A 20,404-nucleotide genomic window follows, 5' to 3' on the forward strand; every position below is an offset into this window, starting at 1 on the left:
TCACAAACAACAAAGTTATCGTGTCCGATTGGCAGCTGAATAACAGGGAATATTTCCACTCAGACGTTTTTGTGTTTTTTTCTTGTATCGCTATCAGAAAATAATAAATTATTAATGATAAACCCATTAAAAGATTGACATCATGTCAAAAACAATCAGCATCGACCTTAAAAATCGGTGGATCTGAGGTGTCAAAGGATCAGATGAAACGATTCGAGATTAAGGCTGAAAATAACGATTATTCTACTAATCCATTTAATCTGTTGATTGAAAAATAAATTGATTAATAATTGGATAGCCAAAGGTTCCTTAAAGAAGATTTTTTTTAGGAAAGTAAACCAGGTGAAAGTCTAACTTTTCCTTTTGAGGAGTTCTGGATGGAGCTTAAAAAATATATTTTTTTTTTATCTTAAATCCAAAATGTTGTCACTTTTTTTTTATAATCTTGGTATAATTCCTGCTCTAAGTGGGTCAATCTGTGAGCTTAAGACATGTTTTATAGTCTCTATACTCCAGATAGGAATAAATCAATGACTAAATGAGTTAATGATTGTTTCAATCATCAATAATCAGATTGTTTCATCTGGAATATTTTATTCACGTCTTCTGATGAGGATTTCTCATTTCTGATTCCGTTATTATTGCAGCTTTCAGCTTTGATCGATACTGATTAGGTTTGATATCAGGACTGATCCCACATGTTTGTTTGACTTATTTCATGATGTTGAATGATAGAAAAGACGAAACCTTTTATGGGATTAATCACCTTTAACAGAAGCAGCATTGGAACAGGAAACTCCAACCTGCCTTTTAAATCATCTGAGTTTTTCTTAATATAAGAGCTTCTGCTTGCATTTCTTTTCCAGTTAACTTTTCTCATTCATCACATCCAAAATAACCTTTTGTTTTTGCGTAATAAATAAAATGTTTGTGTGTTGAAGCGAGTGAAGTGCAGCTCCACCCAGCTATCTAACCATCAGTCCGTTCAGCTTTATTTCCCAGCAGACTCTCTGCTATCAGCTGGATCTGCAGCCTATTGTAGCACGCTGGATTGTTTGGGAGACGACTTTATTAATACTCTATTTATAACCTATAAGTCACGACGCCTGCTTATGACGCACACGCAGCTGCTCTAAGGCAGAACACACCCTTCAAGACAAACGTTGACAGAAGGAGCAGGACGGAGATCTGGGAGGAGTTTCAGAGCAACTTTCTAATGTTTATCCTGAACCAATAACCGCCTCCAGTCTATCAGCGTTTGGTCGTCTGCAGACGTACGGCTGATAAACAGCAGCTTGACATGAAGGCCACGCCTCCACAGGTCCCACCTGACAAACAGCCAACATGGCCGACCGCCATCGTTCTGCTACATACAGCCGGCTATAAGGCATCTCTGCAGGGAGACCTGCTGACATCACAGCTTCAGCTGACCATGAAAGGGGCGTGGCCTATAAGGATGTGAGGATGACTGTCCGAGCAGCTAAGTGCTGGGATCCTCATCAATGTATTCATGAGTTCAGAGAAACTCTGGAAGCTGTTTGTGTTTCTTCCATTTTATCAGCGATTAGGCAGATAATCCAGCAGCAGGCTAACGACATACTTCCTGTTTAGCTTCCAAGATAAAAGCTTTTTTCTACCATTATTCACCCAGAAGGAAAAATAAGAACCAGATCAACACAGAGAAACATGCAGCAGGTAGAAATTATCACGTTTTCTTAGAAAAAAACAAACTAAATTATGAGAAAATTCTGTAAACAGATGAAAATGAGTGAAAGACGAGCAGGAAGCCGTTATTATGGACGAACTTCTAATTCTGCATCAAACGGGACGATTTGTTGGTCAAACAGGAACGTTGAGCTTTCAGATCATGAAGCTAGGCTTGCAGAAGCAAAGGGGAGGGGCTAACCTGGGTAGGCTGCTTATCTAAGCCAAAGTAGGCTGAGCACTGCAGGTCAGCTGGCTGATCGAGTTTTTCCCATCTGCTCCATCCAATGCAGATCATTGGCTCCGCCCACATCTAGTCAAAACTAATAGTAGTTTTTGGAGCACAAAGTTTTTCACTTTTACTTGAGTAAAGAGGTCAAGTTGATCCTTCAACTTTTAGCAGAGTGTTTTTAAGCTGCAGGATCTTCTTCTACTTAACTAAACTTTTGACACCGCTGGAAATTTGCCTTTTTTCTTATTCAGCTGGACTCTGGCTGACAGACCCAAAGCCCAAAATGAGTAAAAATCAGCAAATTAATGATTTGAAATAAAACCTTTTTTTATCCAGACTGTTAAAATGTGGAGAAAATGCTCTAAATTAGACTGGAGGGAAATAATCACTGATGGAGCCGAATGGAAACTTTCAGTTTTTCATGTTTCTATCCATCTAGCTAACGGCTAGGCTAGCTAGTCTAAGTGAGATGGCGGACGTGCCGTGTCCGATATATCGGCGTTGGTATCGGCCGTTAGATTAATTAATGTTGGGGATGATTTAGAGCCCTTTCTAAACGAGGCAGTAAAGGAATCTATCCGTCCGTCTGTCTGGAAATATCCATCTTCCAGGGTTTCTACCGGAATGAGTGACTCTACTTTTGCTTTTTAATTCTCTTAGAAATAATTTTAATCAACATCGTCAGGCTGCAGCCATTTCCCAAATTCCTGGTTTTTCAGCAACATTTTTTGCAATAATCATTTTTTCCTTTTCTCTAACTTTTTTTTCCTTCGTCTCGAGTTTCTTTTCCGAACATTTAGCTTTGCGATCAAGCGGAAGCAGTTCCACGCAAACATATCGCGATATCTGACGGAATTGTTTTTATAAACTTTTTTTTAACAAAGCATTTTAAATGCCACAATAATCAGATTTAATGATATTTAAGGCCAAATAATTTAAATTTAATTTAAAAAATAATAATTAATGATATTTAATAACCTGTGGAACCCTGTTTTAGTGCATTTCCTCAATGCCCCCCCCAGGGGGTGAGGATGAGGATGATCAGGGGTGGAGCTGGATGCCAGGCTGACGACTTGCTGTGTCTCAGATCAAATATGATCTTTTCCAGACTTTATTCCGTTCTTTCAGTGTTGAGTCCAGTTTTTCCTTCCTGTTTCCTTCCATCAGTGATTATTTCTGCTTCCTTCTACAGACCAATCCACAGATTTTTATGCTATTTATTTTGACATCATTCAAACTAATCCTAAATGTACGTGATTAAAATAACTTGATGATAAATATCGTTAAATGTTGCCTGAATGTAAACAAAAACCTTTATCAATCATTTTCAGGTATGTCTGATGCGCGATCTGAAGGTCTGGGGCCTGAATACCAGAAAATATATCGGCCAAAGAAGCATCAGGCGACCGATGCATCACTCTCCCTCCCTCCCTCCCTCCCTCCTGTCTGCTCTGATGCATGCTGGGTAAAGAGGGCGGGGCCAGTCAGTCGGTCTGCTGTTCTTGTGAACTGGAACCGTACTGAGGCTGAGACTGATGGCGTTTCACGAGGACACGAGGACGCACGAGAACACAGATTGAGAAACGGTCATAATTTTCTTCAGGGAAGGAAAATAAAATAATTTATTAAATGATTAAATAATTTTATTCTTAACTGAGGTAATTATTAATTATATATTTAATAAATTCTGTAATTATTTCCAGTGTTAATAAAGTAATGAATCATTTAACTAATTATTCCATGAGGTCGTCCTCCACAGATTAAGGACCTTCATGATGACCGCCCTCCTGCTCTTCATCTCAATGGAACCAGGATGACCTTAAACATGGAGGCTCAGCTCAGTCTGGAAGTGGGCGGGGCTCTAAAACTAGAATCTAGGGTTCGTGGTTATGAGGTCATGGGAATCATGGGATGTTTTTAAATGAAGGGCTGATGGAGCGGCTCCCCCCCCCAGGGCGGCGTGACGGGCCGCTCAGGGTGTGGGTGCCATCGTGACGTAGACAGGAAGAGGAAAATGAACTGGCAGTGAACTGTTTCGCCGTCGCTGTCAGACAATCCAAGCTATTGTGCTGCTGAGTCTGTTTGGCCTCATCGTCTCACAGCAGCCTCCTTCACTCCCGCCCCGCAAAACCGGGACGCCGTCCCTCATCTGACAACAACGCCGCCTTTAAAAGAGGTCAGCAGGGCTAAATGGAGAAAATCTGAGCCGCCATCAGATGAATCCCTCTGAGGCTCACAGGCTCCGCCCCCCTCGCAGCTTCTGGAGCAACGCTGGGATCCACATGCACTGCATGCAGTTTAAATATAAAGCTGTATGATGGACCATCTAATTACAGGGAAATAGAAGAAAAACTAGAATTAAATCTACTAAACCTGTACAGAAGATTCAGGAACATGTTGAAACGTCAGATTCCAATAGTTTTCTTCTGCAATAGTTTAACACTGTTTATTTCTATTGCAAATTCTATATTTTATTTCTGTTAAATCTGATTAAAGGCATCATTTTCAGCTTCATACCTATTTTACATCCAGTTTATATTCCAGTCTTTCAATGTACAAAAATATAAAGTTCTAAGGTACATAATCTTTGTCAAACCACTCACACAAAAATAGTTCAGATTAGTTTTCAGACATTTAAGCATTTGGATTAATTATCTGTCTACTTTTAAGGCTAGGCTTAAAACTTTCCTTTTTGATAAAGCTTCTAGTTAGAGTGGCTCAGGTTATCCTGATCTATCTCTATAGTTCTGCTGCTATAGGCTTAGACTGCTGGAGGACATAGGGACCCCTTTTTCATCATTCTGTTTCATTCTATCTCTATTCTCCCACTCTGCAGAATCTGTTAGTTCAATCTCTAACGTTCTGCTCTCTCTGCTTTTTCTCATAGTAGCTTCATCTGGTCTGTTCCTGTCTGGCTGTGACTCCATCCTGGAGAGAAATATCAGCTGTGCTGCTGCCATCAACACCTTTGTTTCTAGATGTTGGAGCTTGGCCTGTTTTCCAGTGTAGTCCTGTTTCTCTGACTGTGACTAACTGGATGTGCTCTCTTCATCCTCTGACATGGGAGCTGGCTCGGAGCTCGTCTGCCTGGCTGTGTGTTTCCTGGACGGGGCCGCCTGTGGAGCTGGTTGCATCTATGCTTCTTTTTCTATGTCTGCTTCTGTCTCCTTGAACCCCAGTGGGCCTCAGCAGATGGCCGCTCACACTGAGCCTGGTTCTGCTGGAGGTTTCTTCCTGTTCAAAGGGAGTTTTTCCTCTCCACTGTCGCTACAAGCATGCTTAGTGTGAGGGATTGCTGAAGAGTCAATGAGTCGATGCAATCAGCTGGTTTTCCTTAGATAGAAAACTTTGAATCAATCTGACTGGATGATCTGGTGAACTGTAAAGTGACCTGAGATGACATGATGTGAATTGGAGCTATAGAAATAAACTGACTAGAATAGAATCCTGTTTGCTGACCCTCTGCTTAACCCTTTCATCTCCAATCATCTGGCTGATCTGCTGAAACTCTTCTGGATCTTTGACGGCTGATCATCATCATGCAGCTTCCTGCCCTTATTAACCTGAGCAGAGAGAGTTTTTCTCCCTCACAGGTTCCTCGATGTTTCGCTGTCGCCTGTTTCTGCCAACATGGCTGCAGGCGGCGCTGAGGAAGCCCGCTTTGTTTGCATAACTGCCTCCTTACGTCAGGGTGAGGTTTGCTTTATCTATCTGAACTAGGATGGCTTCACATAACCAGCTTCTTCACAGAATGTATATAAATATTCAAATCTACAACAACTTAGGATTTGATCATTTTAACTCTTTTGAAATTCAGCAAGAAAGGACAGAACTTAAAGTCATCATTCAGTTCATTCCACAGTTTCACACCAATAACTTTAAACATCTGGATTTTATCTGCTTCTTTTCTTTTGCACTTTCAAATATAAACAAACCTCACTAATTATATTTATTCTCTCTTAATAATTCCTGAATACCAGAAGGAAGACTTTGGTTCACTGCTTTAGATAAGAACGGTTTGGCTTCCTCTCCGTTCCGCTCGCTGTTCCTTCAGCACTGTGAAACCAACACACGCCATGTGACGGTTGTCTTAGGTCACTAACCAGTGACTGTAGAGTTCACCATTACGCTCTAATGGGACTGCAGTGGGTTAGGCCTGAATACAATCATCTATGTTAACTAGAAGGACACCGACCAGGACCGCTAACTGGGCAGGTATGATGAAGACCACCCATCTGAGGTCTCTAAGCTGACTCATCTTCCTCCTGCCTTCGCTCCATGTTTGCTTCGGTCACAGCGGCCAAGGCAGCTGGATGGAAACCAGATCAAAGGGGAGACAGCGATCCTGAGCTCAGAACCGGGACAAGCCAGCCAGCTCGCTGCTTCTAGAGGAGGAGAGCGAAGGAGCACGGCGGCAGCTTGGAGAGGCCTGCCGGGGAATACGGCAGCTTACCGCCAGGACGGCATGACATCGAAGAGCCGCCAGGGAGACGAAGCAGGAAGAGAAGATGAGAGGCCAAGGTTAGCTTCTAACTAGGGCTGCAACTAACGATTATTTTGAAAATCGATGAATCGGCCAATTATTTTTTCGATTAATCGATGAATCGGACACAAAATATTTTTTTTATATTAACCTCTTCATTCCAAAATAAACATTTTAGACAGAACAAACAAGCACACAAGTACAGGTTGCTCATTAACTGTACTGGTGCAATATGAAAAATAAATGTTTGTGTTAAAACTACGCAAACTTACATGAGAAATGTAGCTGTACATCCACAAAATATAGGCTACTTTGTTTCATTAAGCGCAAAAAGAGACATTTTTGTTTTTAAAAGCCTCTAAGGGGCTCAAACAATAGGCCCCCCATTTCAACAAATGAGGTTTTTTAGACTAGAAGAGTTCTGCCTTTTAAGACAGGAAAGTATAGCAGTTAAAGTTGCTGCTTGAGAAAATACTGAACCATAGAGATAAAAATAGCCCTGTGATTCAAATTATAAATTGTATTTGGAATAAAAATGAGAGAACTAGGGGTGCTAAAAAAACACATCCTCCAAAGACAGATATTTACATGGGAATGTGGCAGATAATTAATTGACATATTACTGATCTTGCTGGATTTTATTCTGCTTTACTTCCATAAATTGCAGGATCTTCTTTACTTTATCTTTGCCAGAAGATTTAAACTTTAAAAGCCTTGCCCTCATTATTTGCAAATTAATTTATTTATAAAGAAAATATAAACGCTGCTTAAGCTAATTCAAATGAAATTAAAAGTAAAATAAGTAGCCAACCTTATCACTGTCTGTAACCTACTAACACGGTAAGGAAAGCATCGGATGAGCTACCTGAGAAACTAACGTTACGTTTCCCCACTTTAAAACCAAACAAACATGGCCGCTCATCCTGCTGATCAGCTCTCTTCACGCCATTGAAGGCTCCAAAGTGTTTTCTTTTCAGGTGCTGCGTCATAACAGTGGTGCTTCCGTGCCATGTTCATTTGTTTTTACAAAAGTTGCATGTTACGACTTTTTTCACTTTACAAAGCGCAGGCTATTTTAATTATTGTGATCAATTTGCGCCGTCAATCCCGGGGCATGCGCGCTTCATTTGCAGTCTGGACGCTGAGGGTAAACTCCTCACTAAAATCCTGCGGCTCTGACTGCCCCGCTGAGAGGGATTCCTGTGGGAGAGAGAGAAAGGGGTTGGGATGGGGGAGGCGCCCCACGGCAGCAGCTGCCGCTGGAGGAGAAGAGTAGGAACGATACATGCTTTCACGTAAGAGTCTCCAAACGCCGCCAGTGACACCGTAAAAAGTCGCCAGATTTGTCGCTAGTCGCTTTTTAAAAAAATAGTCGCTGGAGGGGTCTGAAAAGTCGCTGAGTTGGCAACACTGCAACTGCGGCGCTGACTCGCTCCGCCATATTTTTTTTTCTTCCCCGGGATGACGGCGGCGGCGGATGACGCATTAATCGCGCGACACAACTAATCGATGATTAAATTCGTTGCCAACGCTTTTAAAAGTCGATTTTTATCGATTTTATCGATTCGTTGTTGCAGCCCTACTTCTAACTGTTGGCCGCTGAGGATCAGAGGGGCCTGCAGGCCGACTGAGAGGCGGAGCAGGCCCCTCTGAGAGAAGCAGCAGCTGCTCCGTGTCTGAGCTGGAGGTAGGACCACGAAACAGTCCTTCTAGGTCTAAACGATAACGGCTTTTTAAGGTTTGCTGACAGACCTCCATGGAGGATTCCTGCTTCGTCCTTTACTCGTCCTCCATTTTAATTCAGAAAGCTTCGTCTCTGCTGCCTCCTTCACTAAAACAGGTCAGTAAAGATTTTAGGAAGTTTAAGAAAACAGTTTAAATGTTGTGTTCTTCAATATTGGTTAAAAAGAAGGGTCATCTGGTTTCTCATTAAACAGACAGAATCAGACTGCAGAGCTTCTACAGATCTAGAAATGTTGTTTCTAGCATCATTATATTAGTAAAGAGGTTCATTCATCTTTTTAAACAGAGAGAAGCAGAGAGAGCTGCAGATTTACTGGGAAATGCAATAAAATATATCTCCAAGTTTACCAGAAAGCTCACTAGAAAAAAAAATGCTATATTTAAAATGCAGCATCTTCTCCAGATTCCAGATTCCAGATTATTCTGGATGGATGGAGTTGAAATTGTTCTTCTAGGAATGCAGGATTTATTTATTCAGAATCGGCTGTTATTCTTTTAAACATGAATGTTTTTGGGCCCTATAGATATATATATATAGATATATAACGCAGTAAAAGGCGTCTCTCTAACATCTATAAATATTAATATCAGTTTATTCTGGTTCTCTTGTGTTTTCAACAATAGAAAATATTCAATAAATACATTTTGGAGCTCATTTTAGGAAAATATAAAAACATAATGAAGAGTTCAGGTGGAGTAAATGTAGCTCCATCAGCCCCCTCCCTTAAAACGCCTCCAGCCTTAGAGCGCCCAAAACCCCCCCCCCCTCCTTAGAGCCCCCCCCCCCGTCACTGCAGTCTGACCAGTAGATGAAATTACATTGTAGCTTTGATCAGAACTCCAGAGCTTTGAAGTCAGAAAACGTAGAGTTTTAATCATAGAGTCGATGTCCGCTAGCTGAGCTAACGGTGCTTTAACAAACCCTGAGGGTTTTTTAGAAAGTCGCACATTATTCCAGGAATGTCGTGTTCTAAAAGAAGAAAACAAAGCGCCGCTGGCGTCTATCAGAACCGGTTCAACCAGAAACTGCTAGTTCCTCATCATCCTGTCAGCTGCAGCAGGAACAGGCCTGACCAACATGGAGGCCTGACCAACATGGAGGCCTGACCAACATGGAGGCCTGCTGTCATTTAGACAACAAACCATTAAACATCTTAGAATAATAATAACCATGAAATCAGAACCAGAACCAGAACCAGAACCGGGCCTTTATTAGCTCTATGGACCAGTTTAACAGCTTTCTAAAGAGAAAAGCTTTTAAACAACTTCCCTTTTCCATTAAACTTTACAAAAAGCTCAAGTTTCAATCCGATTTAAAGCATTAAAGATGAGACCTTCTCATCGGTCTGAACACAACATGAAGATTAGGTATGAAAGAACCAGGTGAGCAAACGAGCTGCTGTGTTTAGTCAACATTCAGTTACGTAATAACGCCTCAGATTCGACTCAGCGACTCGGAGCTGCATCACTTCTGTCCCGCTTCTGCATTTTTCACATGTTTCCTGCTTCTAATTATAACAAACACAGAAGGTCGATTCGGCTCCTGCTCGCTTCTACTCAGCGGCGACAACGTTCCTGAACTACAGCAGGGATGCGTGATTGGCAGAGAGAGCAAACCACCTGCAACACCTGCATGACGCCTCAGCTAAACACCAGCAGAGATCCAAACGCTGCTGAGCTGTCCGTCTCTGAGCGCTGGAAGCTGAGCTCCAGGAGGGCGGCGGCTGAAACCCGAGATGTTTCACACCAAACACCAATATTGTGCCTGCTTTTCCGCTCCGCATCAGTAAACAAGGCGATACGGAGCCACGCAGGACGGCACCAAGGTGACGGCAGCTCACGAAGCCCAAAATAAATGATAGATGAGGGGTCACCTATGGCCTTCATTCAGGACGCTCTGGTTCCAGGGCCGTACCCGGCCTGTCGGCCATGTTTCCAATCTGACTCAATCTACCTGTTATATATTGACTTCTAAATAATAAAACACATTCTACTGTTTAAAGCTGATTGATTGTGTCTGAAACTGTTGTTTTTTTTTTGTTAACCATCCATGGCGAAGTTTGTGCATCCAAACGCGTTAGCCACGTCTTTAAGCTAAGCTATGAGCTGAACGGTTTCCTTCACTTTCCTACTGATAGACATAAAACACAGAAACAACACGAGCGAAACTCGTTACGATGCGACAAACGGCCCGGCTAGCCGCAGAAAGCCTTCCAGTACGTGAAGTCAGGGGCGGATTTTTCCTGGGGGCCCCATAAAACTCTGTTTCCATGTATGATTAATAAAACTATTCCTTATTTCTGCACATTAATTATGTTTTTGATAAAAAATCTTTCACTAAAATGCCATCAGAACGCTGATAATATTAAATGTGTCTCAGCCCCCCCCTTCAGTGTCCACCATATTGGATCAGTCCATTTGCTGCACATGTTCAGAAAGGTCCAAACAGACAGCAGCAAACCATTTGAAAACAAACCATGCAAAGAGCAGTGTTGCCAACTTAGCGCTTTAGTCGCTATATTTAGCCACTTTTCAGACCCCTCTAGCACTTTGATTTCTAAAAAGCTCCTAGCGCCAAATCTAGAGACTTTTTTCTGCTACTGGAGACTTTGGAGACAACATCTAAAAGCAGCGAACTCTGCTCTCCAGAGCGAGTAGATTGGTAACCCCGCCTCCTGCTCTCCTCTATCTTGTCTGCTGTCATGATTCAAGCAGCTATTATTTCATCCAAATGAAAAATGGAGAACAGATAAGCAGATCATGGCTTGTCTACAGTGAAAAGAAGGATGCATTTTTCATTAGAGACTTTAAGATTAAAACTGCACACAAGATGCTGCTTTAATCTGCAACATCTTCTTTAGATGGTTCCAGTGAAAGCTGACCAGTTTGCTGCAGGACGCCAACACAGTCAACCAAGCAACAGGAACAATAATAATAACTGAACTGATCGGCTGTTTCCTCAACAAGCCTTAATGACCGAAGCAGCTGATCTCTGCAGCTGATCTCTGCAGCTGATCAATGCAGCTGATCAATGCAGCTGATCTCTGCAGCTGATCTCTGCAGCTGATCTCTGCAGCTGATCAATGCAGCTGATCTCTGCAGCTGATCTCTGCAGCTGATCTCTGCAGCTGATCAATGCAGCTGATCTCTGCAGCTGATCAATGCAGCTGATCTCTGCAGCTGATCAATGCAGCTGATCTCTGCAGCTGATCTCTGCAGCTGATCTCTGCAGCTGATCAATGCAGCTGATCTCTGCAGCTGATCAATGCAGCTGATCTCTGCAGCTGATCAATGCAGCTGATCTCTGCAGCTGATCTCTGCAGCTGATCAATGCAGCTGATCAATGCAGCTGATCTCTGCAGCTGATCAATGCAGCTGATCAATGCAGCTGATCTCTGCAGCTGATCTCTGCAGCTGACCTCTGCAGCTGATCTCTGCAGCTGATCTCTGCAGCTGATCAATGCAGCTGATCTCTGCAGCTGATCAATGCAGCTGATCAATGCAGCTGATCTCTGCAGCTGATCTCTGCAGCTGATCAATGCAGCTGATCTCTGCAGCTGATCAATGCAGCTGATCAATGCAGCTGATCTCTGCAGCTGATCTCTGCAGCTGATCAATGCAGCTGATCTCTGCAGCTGATCAATGCAGCTGATCAATGCAGCTGATCTCTGCAGCTGATCAATGCAGCTGATCTCTGCAGCTGATCAATGCAGCTGATCTCTGCAGCTGATCAATGCAGCTGATCAATGCAGCTGATCTCTGCAGCTGATCAATGCAGCTGATCTCTGCAGCTGATCAATGCAGCTGATCAATGCAGCTGATCTCTGCAGCTGATCTCTGCAGCTGATCAATGCAGCTGATCTCTGCAGCTGATCAATGCAGCTGATCAATGCAGCTGATCTCTGCAGCTGATCAATGCAGCTGATCAATGCAGCTGATCTCTGCAGCTGATCTCTGCAGCTGATCAATGCAGCTGATCTCTGCAGCTGATCTCTGCAGCTGATCAATGCAGCTGATCTCTGCAGCTGATCTCTGCAGCTGATCTCTGCAGCTGATCTCTGCAGCTGATCTCTGCAGCTGATCAATGCAGCTGATCTCTGCAGCTGATCTCTGCAGCTGATCAATGCAGCTGATCAATGCAGCTGATCAATGCAGCTGATCAATGCAGCTGATCTCTGCAGCTGATCAATGCAGCTGATCTCTGCAGCTGATCTCTGCAGCTGATCTCTGCAGCTGATCAATGCAGCTGATCAATGCAGCTGATCTCTGCAGCTGATCAATGCAGCTGATCTCTGCAGCTGATCTCTGCAGCTGATCTCTGCAGCTGATCTCTGCAGCTGATCAATGCAGCTGATCTCTGCAGCTGATCTCTGCAGCTGATCAATGCAGCTGATCTCTGCAGCTGATCTCTGCAGCTGATCTCTGCAGCTGATCAATGCAGCTGATCAATGCAGCTGATCTCTGCAGCTGATCTCTGCAGCTGATCTCTGCAGCTGATCTCTGCAGCTGATCTCTGCAGCTGATCAATGCAGCTGATCTCTGCAGCTGATCTCTGCAGCTGATCAATGCAGCTGATCTCTGCAGCTGATCAATGCAGCTGATCAATGCAGCTGATCTCTGCAGCTGATCTCTGCAGCTGATCAATGCAGCTGATCTCTGCAGCTGATCAATGCAGCTGATCTCTGCAGCTGATCTCTGCAGCTGATCTCTGCAGCTGATCTCTGCAGCTGATCAATGCAGCTGATCTCTGCAGCTGATCTCTGCAGCTGATCAATGCAGCTGATCAATGCAGCTGATCTCTGCAGCTGATCTCTGCAGCTGATCTCTGCAGCTGATCAATGCAGCTGATCTCTGCAGCTGATCTCTGCAGCTGATCTCTGCAGCTGATCAATGCAGCTGATCTCTGCAGCTGATCTCTGCAGCTGATCTTTCCCTCCCTCCCTCCCTCCTCCCTCTCTCCCTCCCTCCCTCCTCCCTCCCTCCTCCCTCCCTCCCTCCTCTCTCCTCCCCTGTTGGTGTGAACTTACTTGGACAGAGTCGTTGGCCATGCTTTTCCCCTGCTGGCCGTTTTCCACGATCACAGCAACTGTCCCACTGAAGCAGCCAGCAGAGGAGGCGCTCTCTGTTCGTCCCGCGTGTTTTTTCCACTGTTTTAATGTGAAACTTTGAGCAGCGTGGGAAACACAAAGGCAGGAGGGGGGGCGCCTCCCTCAGCTGCTCCTTCCCGGGGTTTGACCAGCAGAAGGTCAGAGTGAAGGTTTAGAAAAGAAAAGAGAATTATTTCCCCTAAATGATCAAAATCAGACTTTTAACTCCAAGCAGAGTCCATCCTCCGGATAGAAGCCCCGAAAAAAGCCGGAGAGCCGCATCCACAGCGGCGGGGGAGAAAGAAGCTTCCTGCTGCTCCTCCTCCTGCTGCTCCTCCTGCTGCTCCTCCTGCTGCTCCTCCTGCTGCTCCTCCTGCCTCCCGGGTGGATCACATGCCTCCCTGTCAGCCCCTTTAGGCGGCTCACAGACAAAGAGCTGCAGTGACGTCACGGGTCCACTTGGTTCCGCTGGAAGTTCTGCGGCGCGCGGGGCGGCTTCCTTTGTTCTGTAGCGGGAGGACCTGGATTGAAGCTCCGACTCTTCCTGTGAGCGAAGCGCTGCGGCGGCGGCGAGCAGCGGTCACACAGGCGCGCTCCCGACCTAGGCGGGGACGCGCACTGGCGTGTCGGGTCAGGTGACCCGAGGAGCGACCGTTGCCATGGCAACCTCTAAACGAGTAACTGTTGGATGATTGATGACGTCCTGCAGAGTTTAAATAAGGAAACTAATAAATAAATGTTTCTGTTTTTTCTATAAATCTGACAGAATCCTGGTTTATTGCCAATTAAAGTTTTCAAAATGCTCTAAAATCAAGTTTATCTTTAAAACTTGATGTTTTAATAAAGTCTCTTATCTCAGAGTTCTACGATTAGGGCCACTGACTTTAAACCAAATGCTAACAAACATGTTAGCATGAAGCTGTATCCATGTCTGTTTAGAGTCTAGTTCTCTGGTTTTAATCACTTTCTTCCATTAATCAAACAGCATCAGCAGGGATGGAAAAACTCTCCTAATTCCATCATTTTCCACCAATGTGTTCCTGTTCCTCCCAAACAGCTGAAGCTCCACATCTCTGTCTCCATGGAGACCATCAGCATTATGATCCACAGTTCTCAGATTAAAGTCAGAATTCGGACTTTTCCCCCATATTAACCTGAAAATAATTTAAAAATCAATTAACTTTATTTCCCAGTGACCCTTATCCTCTTCCGTAGAGTTCATCTATCTGTAGATCAGGCGTCAGCAACCCGCGGCTCTTTAGCGCCCCCTTGCGTCTCCATTAAGCTTTTTAAAAAATGTATGAAAATGGAAAAAGATGGAATTTCTTTAGTCTGTTTTAATGTGCAGGAGGTCAACCAAACATTCATTATGTTTCTAACGCTGTTCAGTTGTGTATAATAAATAAATTCTACCTGCTGCAGACACCTGATGCCTCCTGCTGACCTCATCCCCCAACAGGAAACTTTATTAGTCTGAAATATTTGGGTCCCTCAACACTAGCAAAGACCAACACCGTGAGGCTTTCTGTTCTTTACTGGAAACCAGTTTAATTTTGCTTAACTGGGAAAATACCATTTTGCCAAAATCAGCCCCCTGCCCATTAAAACCTCTGAGGAACAAACATGCTTTATCTTATTCAGTCCAGATTAGCTTTAGTTCTAGTCTAGATGTGGATTTATAAAGTCTGAGGTTCATCCAGAGTTTCTAATGGGCTTTATGGGGTTTAACAGTTTATTTTAGAAGCTAAATATTTTTCATTTTTATAATCACCAATAATTTATTAAAATAGTGGTTCCACCTGAAAATATTCCTCAATGTCTTCCTGTTATACAGACGATGGAATCAGAATCAGAAATGCTTTAATGATCCAGGAGGGATTATCTTTCCAGTTTATACTTTGCGAGCTGAACTTGCTTTAATCCACATTTAGCTGCTAAACTCTCTGGGATTAAAGGGTTAAAGCAGAGGGATTAGTGGATCCAGACCCAACCTGATTTAAAACATTTATAAATTACCGCCTGTTGTCAGACGGCAGTGTCTAACTTCACTTGCGCCTCTTCTCCTGTTAATACGGTAAAGCCCTGGGGAGCGTCCGGCTCCAGGCTGCACGTGATCCAAATGAGCCAATGAGCTGTCAGTCTGGGTTGCTGCTGCTGCTACTTCTAGACACAGCAGGCAAACCTGTGGCAAGCCGGGCGATGGGAAAGAAGGAGAAGACCATGAGAAAAAGAGAGCAGAGAAAGTGTGGACTGCTGGAAGAACTGCGGTGAACTGGTGAAAGAAAAGTGAAATGGCGTGCTCAAAGATGACCCTGCACATTTAGAGGATGTTTGGCTCAACCTGCTGCTGTGAAGCAGGATTCTCCACCATGAACAGAATCAACAAGAAATCTGGATCCAGGCTCAAAATGAGCTCCTTGATATGTGCTTGAGAATGGCTTAGTCTCCGGTTAAACCCAGGTTTAAAGCCTTGCAGGGCAGCCTAAAGCCCACTGCCAACATTAAGACAGAAAAAAGAAAGAAAATAACAAACCATCAGTTCAGGGGTTTGAGAAAATATGGGAATCAGGAAATTATCTATAAACCAAACTGAACGATTGTTGTTCTCTACTTAAAAAAACACTTTAGAAATGGAAAAACTTTCAATTTCTTTTATGTTTTTTAGTGAAAAATTCAATGTATAACATGGATGCATAAAACCTCATTTTATTTCAGGGTCAAATTCTGTTTAAAGTATCATAATTAAAAATGTCTCTGGACCTTTACTGGTTGATGATTTTCTTTATTGGGACCCCGCTGATTCTTAACTGGTGACCCCTGGTTTAAGGTTTGAAGGGCCACTATGAGCCCCCAGCCGGCCCCCGTCCTCCTAAAGGACCCACACCTGACTGTCCGCATTACAATCCATCATTGGTTTATTTCAGACTCACGTTTTCTAGAACATAGATTGAGTTTTAGTTTAAACTGAGTATTTATTGAGTCCAGATGAAAGATTTTTGTAATTGTGTGTAATTGATGCTAAAATGTTGTGGTTTAAGTTTCCATAATCAGAACCAAGCTGGGCTTCCGGGGGTGGGGGTGGGGGGGAGGTCCTCTATCTTCTCTCTGGGTTATTTTGTCGATTTAAAGCTCAGCTTAATGTTCATCTGAACAAACTGTTAAATTTTCGTGTGATTCTGTTTTCTTCAGTATAAATGTTCGTGTCCATCCTGCCTGATCAGTGTTTATATGCTTGATGTTCTCAGTTGTTTAACTTCCTGAACGGAAAACAAATTCTTTTAAATCCATTTCCTATTCTAAAACTAATAAAAAGTGCAGAACACCAGAGCAACAGGACAGCGTGAGAATAACGGTTTTCTTTTAGATAGTTTTCTAAGTTTTTATTAGATCACAGTTTATCAGGTGAATAAAGGGCAGCCGGCGCGCAGGAGGCGGATCCAGGAAGTGTTTGCAGTTTGCAGGAAGTGAAGGAAATTTGAATGTCTGATTTGCAAAATGAAAATCCCTCCTGGGGGAAATAAAGAAACCCGACGCCAGAAAACTGCTTCACCAGCTGGGAATCAAACGTGCAGCTTTTTGCTCAGCAGCTCTATAACCTAGCTAACCAGAAAGAGAAAGTATCCAAAGCTGGAATGTCCTGCTAATCCCCTTCAGACGGTGCGCTGAGGAGGGATTCCTTGATATGGCTCACTGCTCAGGGCGGAACAGTCTTAGGGGCGGAACAAGAAAACTAAATAAAGACGTCATCATCCAGTCGTCTCCTGAAAGAATCTCCTAACTCCTCATTCCCTCATCGACAGGCAGCCACCACTGGTGCTTCACAGGATTTCAGGACAAAATGGCTGCATTGGTGCTGAGTTCTGGTCCAGCGGCGCCGAAGTCCGTTTGGATCGGAAGACTCCTCGTTATGCGGCCGACAAACGCTGCCATCTGTTTGCCCGTTTAGAAGGATGGGTCTGCTCCTCCGTAGCCTTGGATATCCCAGTCCATCTGGATCCATTCCAGGTAGACCGGGTCCCTGGAGGATCCAGTCCAGCAGGGCCAACTTTGCGACAGGCTACAGAGGCGGCTGCCTGCTTTCGCCATCTGCTGGACAGGTTGTCAAATTGCTGAATGAAAATCAAGAAAAGAATTAAATGTATTTTCAGGAGGTTTTAGATCAACTCTAACTTTCTAAAATGAAGGCAGCAGAACTTCTTTTCCTTCATCTTAGTGCTTCTCTATTGTTTTATTGATTGCTTATATATATCTATATATATATATATATAGATATAGATATACATAGATATATATACTTGTGTCTCATGAACTGTAGCTGTTGTTCACTTTAACTCCTCATTATTGGCAGTTCAGGTCATTCAGTCTATCAAAGGGATCCACGTGGTTTCTGCTGTTTCTTTATACATAACTGTTCGCTGCACATGTTGGCAAACGCTGCTCTGGCGCCCTCCTGTGGTCAGCTCGTGTCCTGCAACTGCCCTGAAGCCTGCAGGCTGTCCGGTTTGCAGCATCAGTTCTTCTTTGGCCTCCTCAGTGACTGACTTTTCTTCTTCTCTCATTTATTACCGTATTTTCTTCTTGCAGGAAAAACAGTCCACTAGTTTTTTTGCCCAAAAGTTCAGTAGTTAAAAAAAAAAAAACTTTTTTGGAACGACTAACCCTTGAACTAACAGATTCTGCAGAGTGGGAGAATAGAGATAGAATGATGAAGAAGGGGTCCCTATGTCCTCCAGCAGTCTAAGCCTATAGCAGCAGAACTATAGAGATAGATCAGGATAACCTGAGCCACTCTAACTAGAAGCTTTATCAAAAAGGAAAGTTTTAAGCCTAGCCTTAAAAGTAGACAGGGTGTCTGCCTCACGGACTAAAACTGGTAGTTGGTTCCACAGGAGAGGAGCCTGAGAACTAAAAGATCTGCCTCCCATTCTACTTTTAGAAATTCTAGGAACCACTAGTAAACCTGCAGATTGAGAGCGAAGTGCTCTGTTAGGAACATAAGGAACAATCAGATCTCTGATATAAGATGGAGCTTGGCCATTTAAGGCTTTATATGTGAGAAGGAGGATTTTAAAGGAATAGTACACCCAAAACATGATTAGCCTTCATTTTCTACTCACCCCCATGCTGAACAACACTCTGGAGTACTTTTTTGATATCTCAAATGCATCTGGAGATCTGGGAGGCTTCTTGCTGTCTGCTGACATTCAAATAATGGAGGTCTATGGCGCCCGAGGCAGAAAGGTCCATAAAAGTCCACAAAAAACGTGTCAATATTCCTCCATACTGCTCGTCCAATGTATTCCAAGTGTCCTGAGTGGGTAGCGTCCAGAATTTACTCGAAACGAAGTCATTTAGAATGTTTTTAGAGCATAAACAGTAGTGTATAGGATTTCCTGAAAGCGCGTTCAGGAGTCTACGGAAACCGCGGCAGACCAAACCAGATGAAAGTGCGCATTCAGCGTCTGCTCTGCCGATAATGCAAGCGTAGAAGAAGAAATGTGCTGTTTACCTGTGCAAAGAAAGAAACAACGAAAGAAAAATGTCTGAGGACTTCAGTGTTGAGGAAGAGCATGAGTTCTTTGCCGAGCTGAATGCGCACTTTCATCTGGTTTGGTCTGCCGGTTTCCGTAGACTCATAAACGCGCTATTAGGAAATCCTATACACTACTGTTTATGCTCTAAAAACATTCTAAATGACTTCGTTTCCAGTAAATTCTGGACGCTACCCACTCAGGACACTTGGAATACATTGGACGAGCAGCATGGAGGAATATTGACACGTTTTTTGTGGACTTTTATGGACCTTTCTGTCTCGGGCGCCATAGACCTCCATTATTTGAATGTCAGCAGACTGCAAGAAGCCTCCCAGATCTCCAGATGCATTTGAGATATCAAAAAAGTACTCCAGAGTGTTGTTCAGCATGGGGGTGAGTAGAAAATGAAGGCTAATCATGTTTTGGGTGTACTATTCCTTTAAATTTTATTCTGGATTTAACAGGAAGCCAATGAAGAGAAGCCAGGTTAGGAGAGATATGATCTCTCTTTTTCATTTTCATCCAATGAGCCGCCCAGCTTCACATCGACTCATCTGCTGCCCCCTTCAGGCCAATCAGGAGCCTGGATGGCGCTTTGAGAAGGGGCCAGTTTATCAGATGTTTTATGAAGGACAGGGGGAAAAAAAAAAAAAAAAAAAAAAAAAACAGTCCAGGATGTTGCATTTATTGGGATTAATGTCTGAATTAAAGACGCAGCTCTTTCCTGTCGTAGATATTAAGAAGGTCCTGGAGTCATTCTGGAGAAAAGTTTCTCCTGGTTTTCATCAGAAATGTTCCCTTTCTTTAGTTGGTCGCTGTAGATAAACTCAGATCAGTCATTCAGCTGCTGAAGGATCTCATTATGACTCCTCAGCATGACACAGACACCACCGTGCTGAATAGCTGCTGCACTAGAAGTTATTGAAACCGTTTTATGATGAGAAGCTAAAACTCATCTAAACATCTGATTGGTCGTTCAGGTTCTGACCCGCAGGCGTATGGAGGAGCGTTGATGACGGCGTTCCGTTGAACCGCCATGTAGGCTGGAAACTATAAAGACCTTTAAAGTGTTTCTGCAGGTTAAGAAAATAAATCTAGACAAATTATTAAAAAAAGTATTTTATTTACATGAAACATTGAATGAAAACTATTTCAACAATTTTAACAAAAAACCTTTTAGAAGCTGCCGTCATTTGAGCCTCCGCTGAAAATCATCCCTTCTAGTTTAGACTCAGTTTAAAAGGACAAACTGGATCCTTTAATAAATAAACATCTGAGCAAAGAAAAAAATAAGTGAACCTGAGAACCAACCGCAGTCCTTAAAGGGAAACGTCCATTTTCTTTCTATGCCCCTGAACTCATCGCTACATGAAGGAATCGTTTCCCGCCTTTAGCGGCTCCAGAAACGCTAGAAAATATAAAAGTGGAGCCTCTGCTCCATACAGTGATCAGTCTGTCAACAGCAGGAGGACAACGACACAGAAACACGACGGGGAGGGGGGACCAACATGAGGGGAACATCGGGGCCACAGCAGATCCCAGTTCCTGGGGGGTCACTAACCTGCAACGCTGAGATGAACAGAGTTCAGGATTCATCCAATTACTGGATTCAGGTTTATTG

At 43.4% G+C, this 20,404-nt stretch overlaps 2 protein-coding genes across 2 annotated transcripts in view; both read right to left on the reverse strand.

Moving 5' to 3' along the window:
- Positions 1–13,397, reverse strand: part of LOC119774273 (serine/threonine-protein kinase N1-like) — a 53,090-nt gene extending 39,693 nt beyond the window's left edge. The window contains exon 1 of the mRNA XM_038271707.1: positions 13,190–13,397. Within this exon, the coding sequence (XP_038127635.1) occupies positions 13,190–13,210 (21 nt within the window). The 5' untranslated portion in view covers positions 13,211–13,397. The remainder of the gene's footprint in view (positions 1–13,189) is intronic.
- A 22-nt stretch (positions 13,398–13,419) lies between these two features.
- LOC119774268 (ataxin-2-like) lies at positions 13,420–19,821 on the reverse strand. The gene is made up of 2 exons (XM_038271699.1): positions 19,772–19,821; positions 13,420–13,830 (listed from the first exon to the last, which is right to left on the reverse strand). The coding sequence occupies exons 1-2, from the start codon at positions 19,819–19,821 to the stop codon at positions 13,449–13,451; spliced, it is 432 nt and encodes a 143-aa protein (XP_038127627.1). The 3' UTR covers positions 13,420–13,448.
- Positions 19,822–20,404: the final 583 nt, after the last annotated feature.

This window comes from Cyprinodon tularosa, unplaced genomic scaffold (genome assembly GCF_016077235.1).
Source record: "Cyprinodon tularosa strain WSP-4 unplaced genomic scaffold, ASM1607723v1 ctg807, whole genome shotgun sequence".
NCBI lineage: Eukaryota > Metazoa > Chordata > Actinopteri > Cyprinodontiformes > Cyprinodontidae > Cyprinodon > Cyprinodon tularosa.

Bases quoted from the DNA above. Each gene is read 5' to 3' on its own strand.
- LOC119774268 (XM_038271699.1), bottom strand. From the start codon at position 19,821: ATGGCGGTTCAACGGAACGCCGTCATCAACGCTCCTCCATACGCCTGC. The intron at 13,831-19,771 runs GTCAGAACCTGA...CGCGCCTGTGTG, and splicing joins GCTCCTCCATACGCCTGCGG to ACCGCTGCTCGCCGCCGCCG.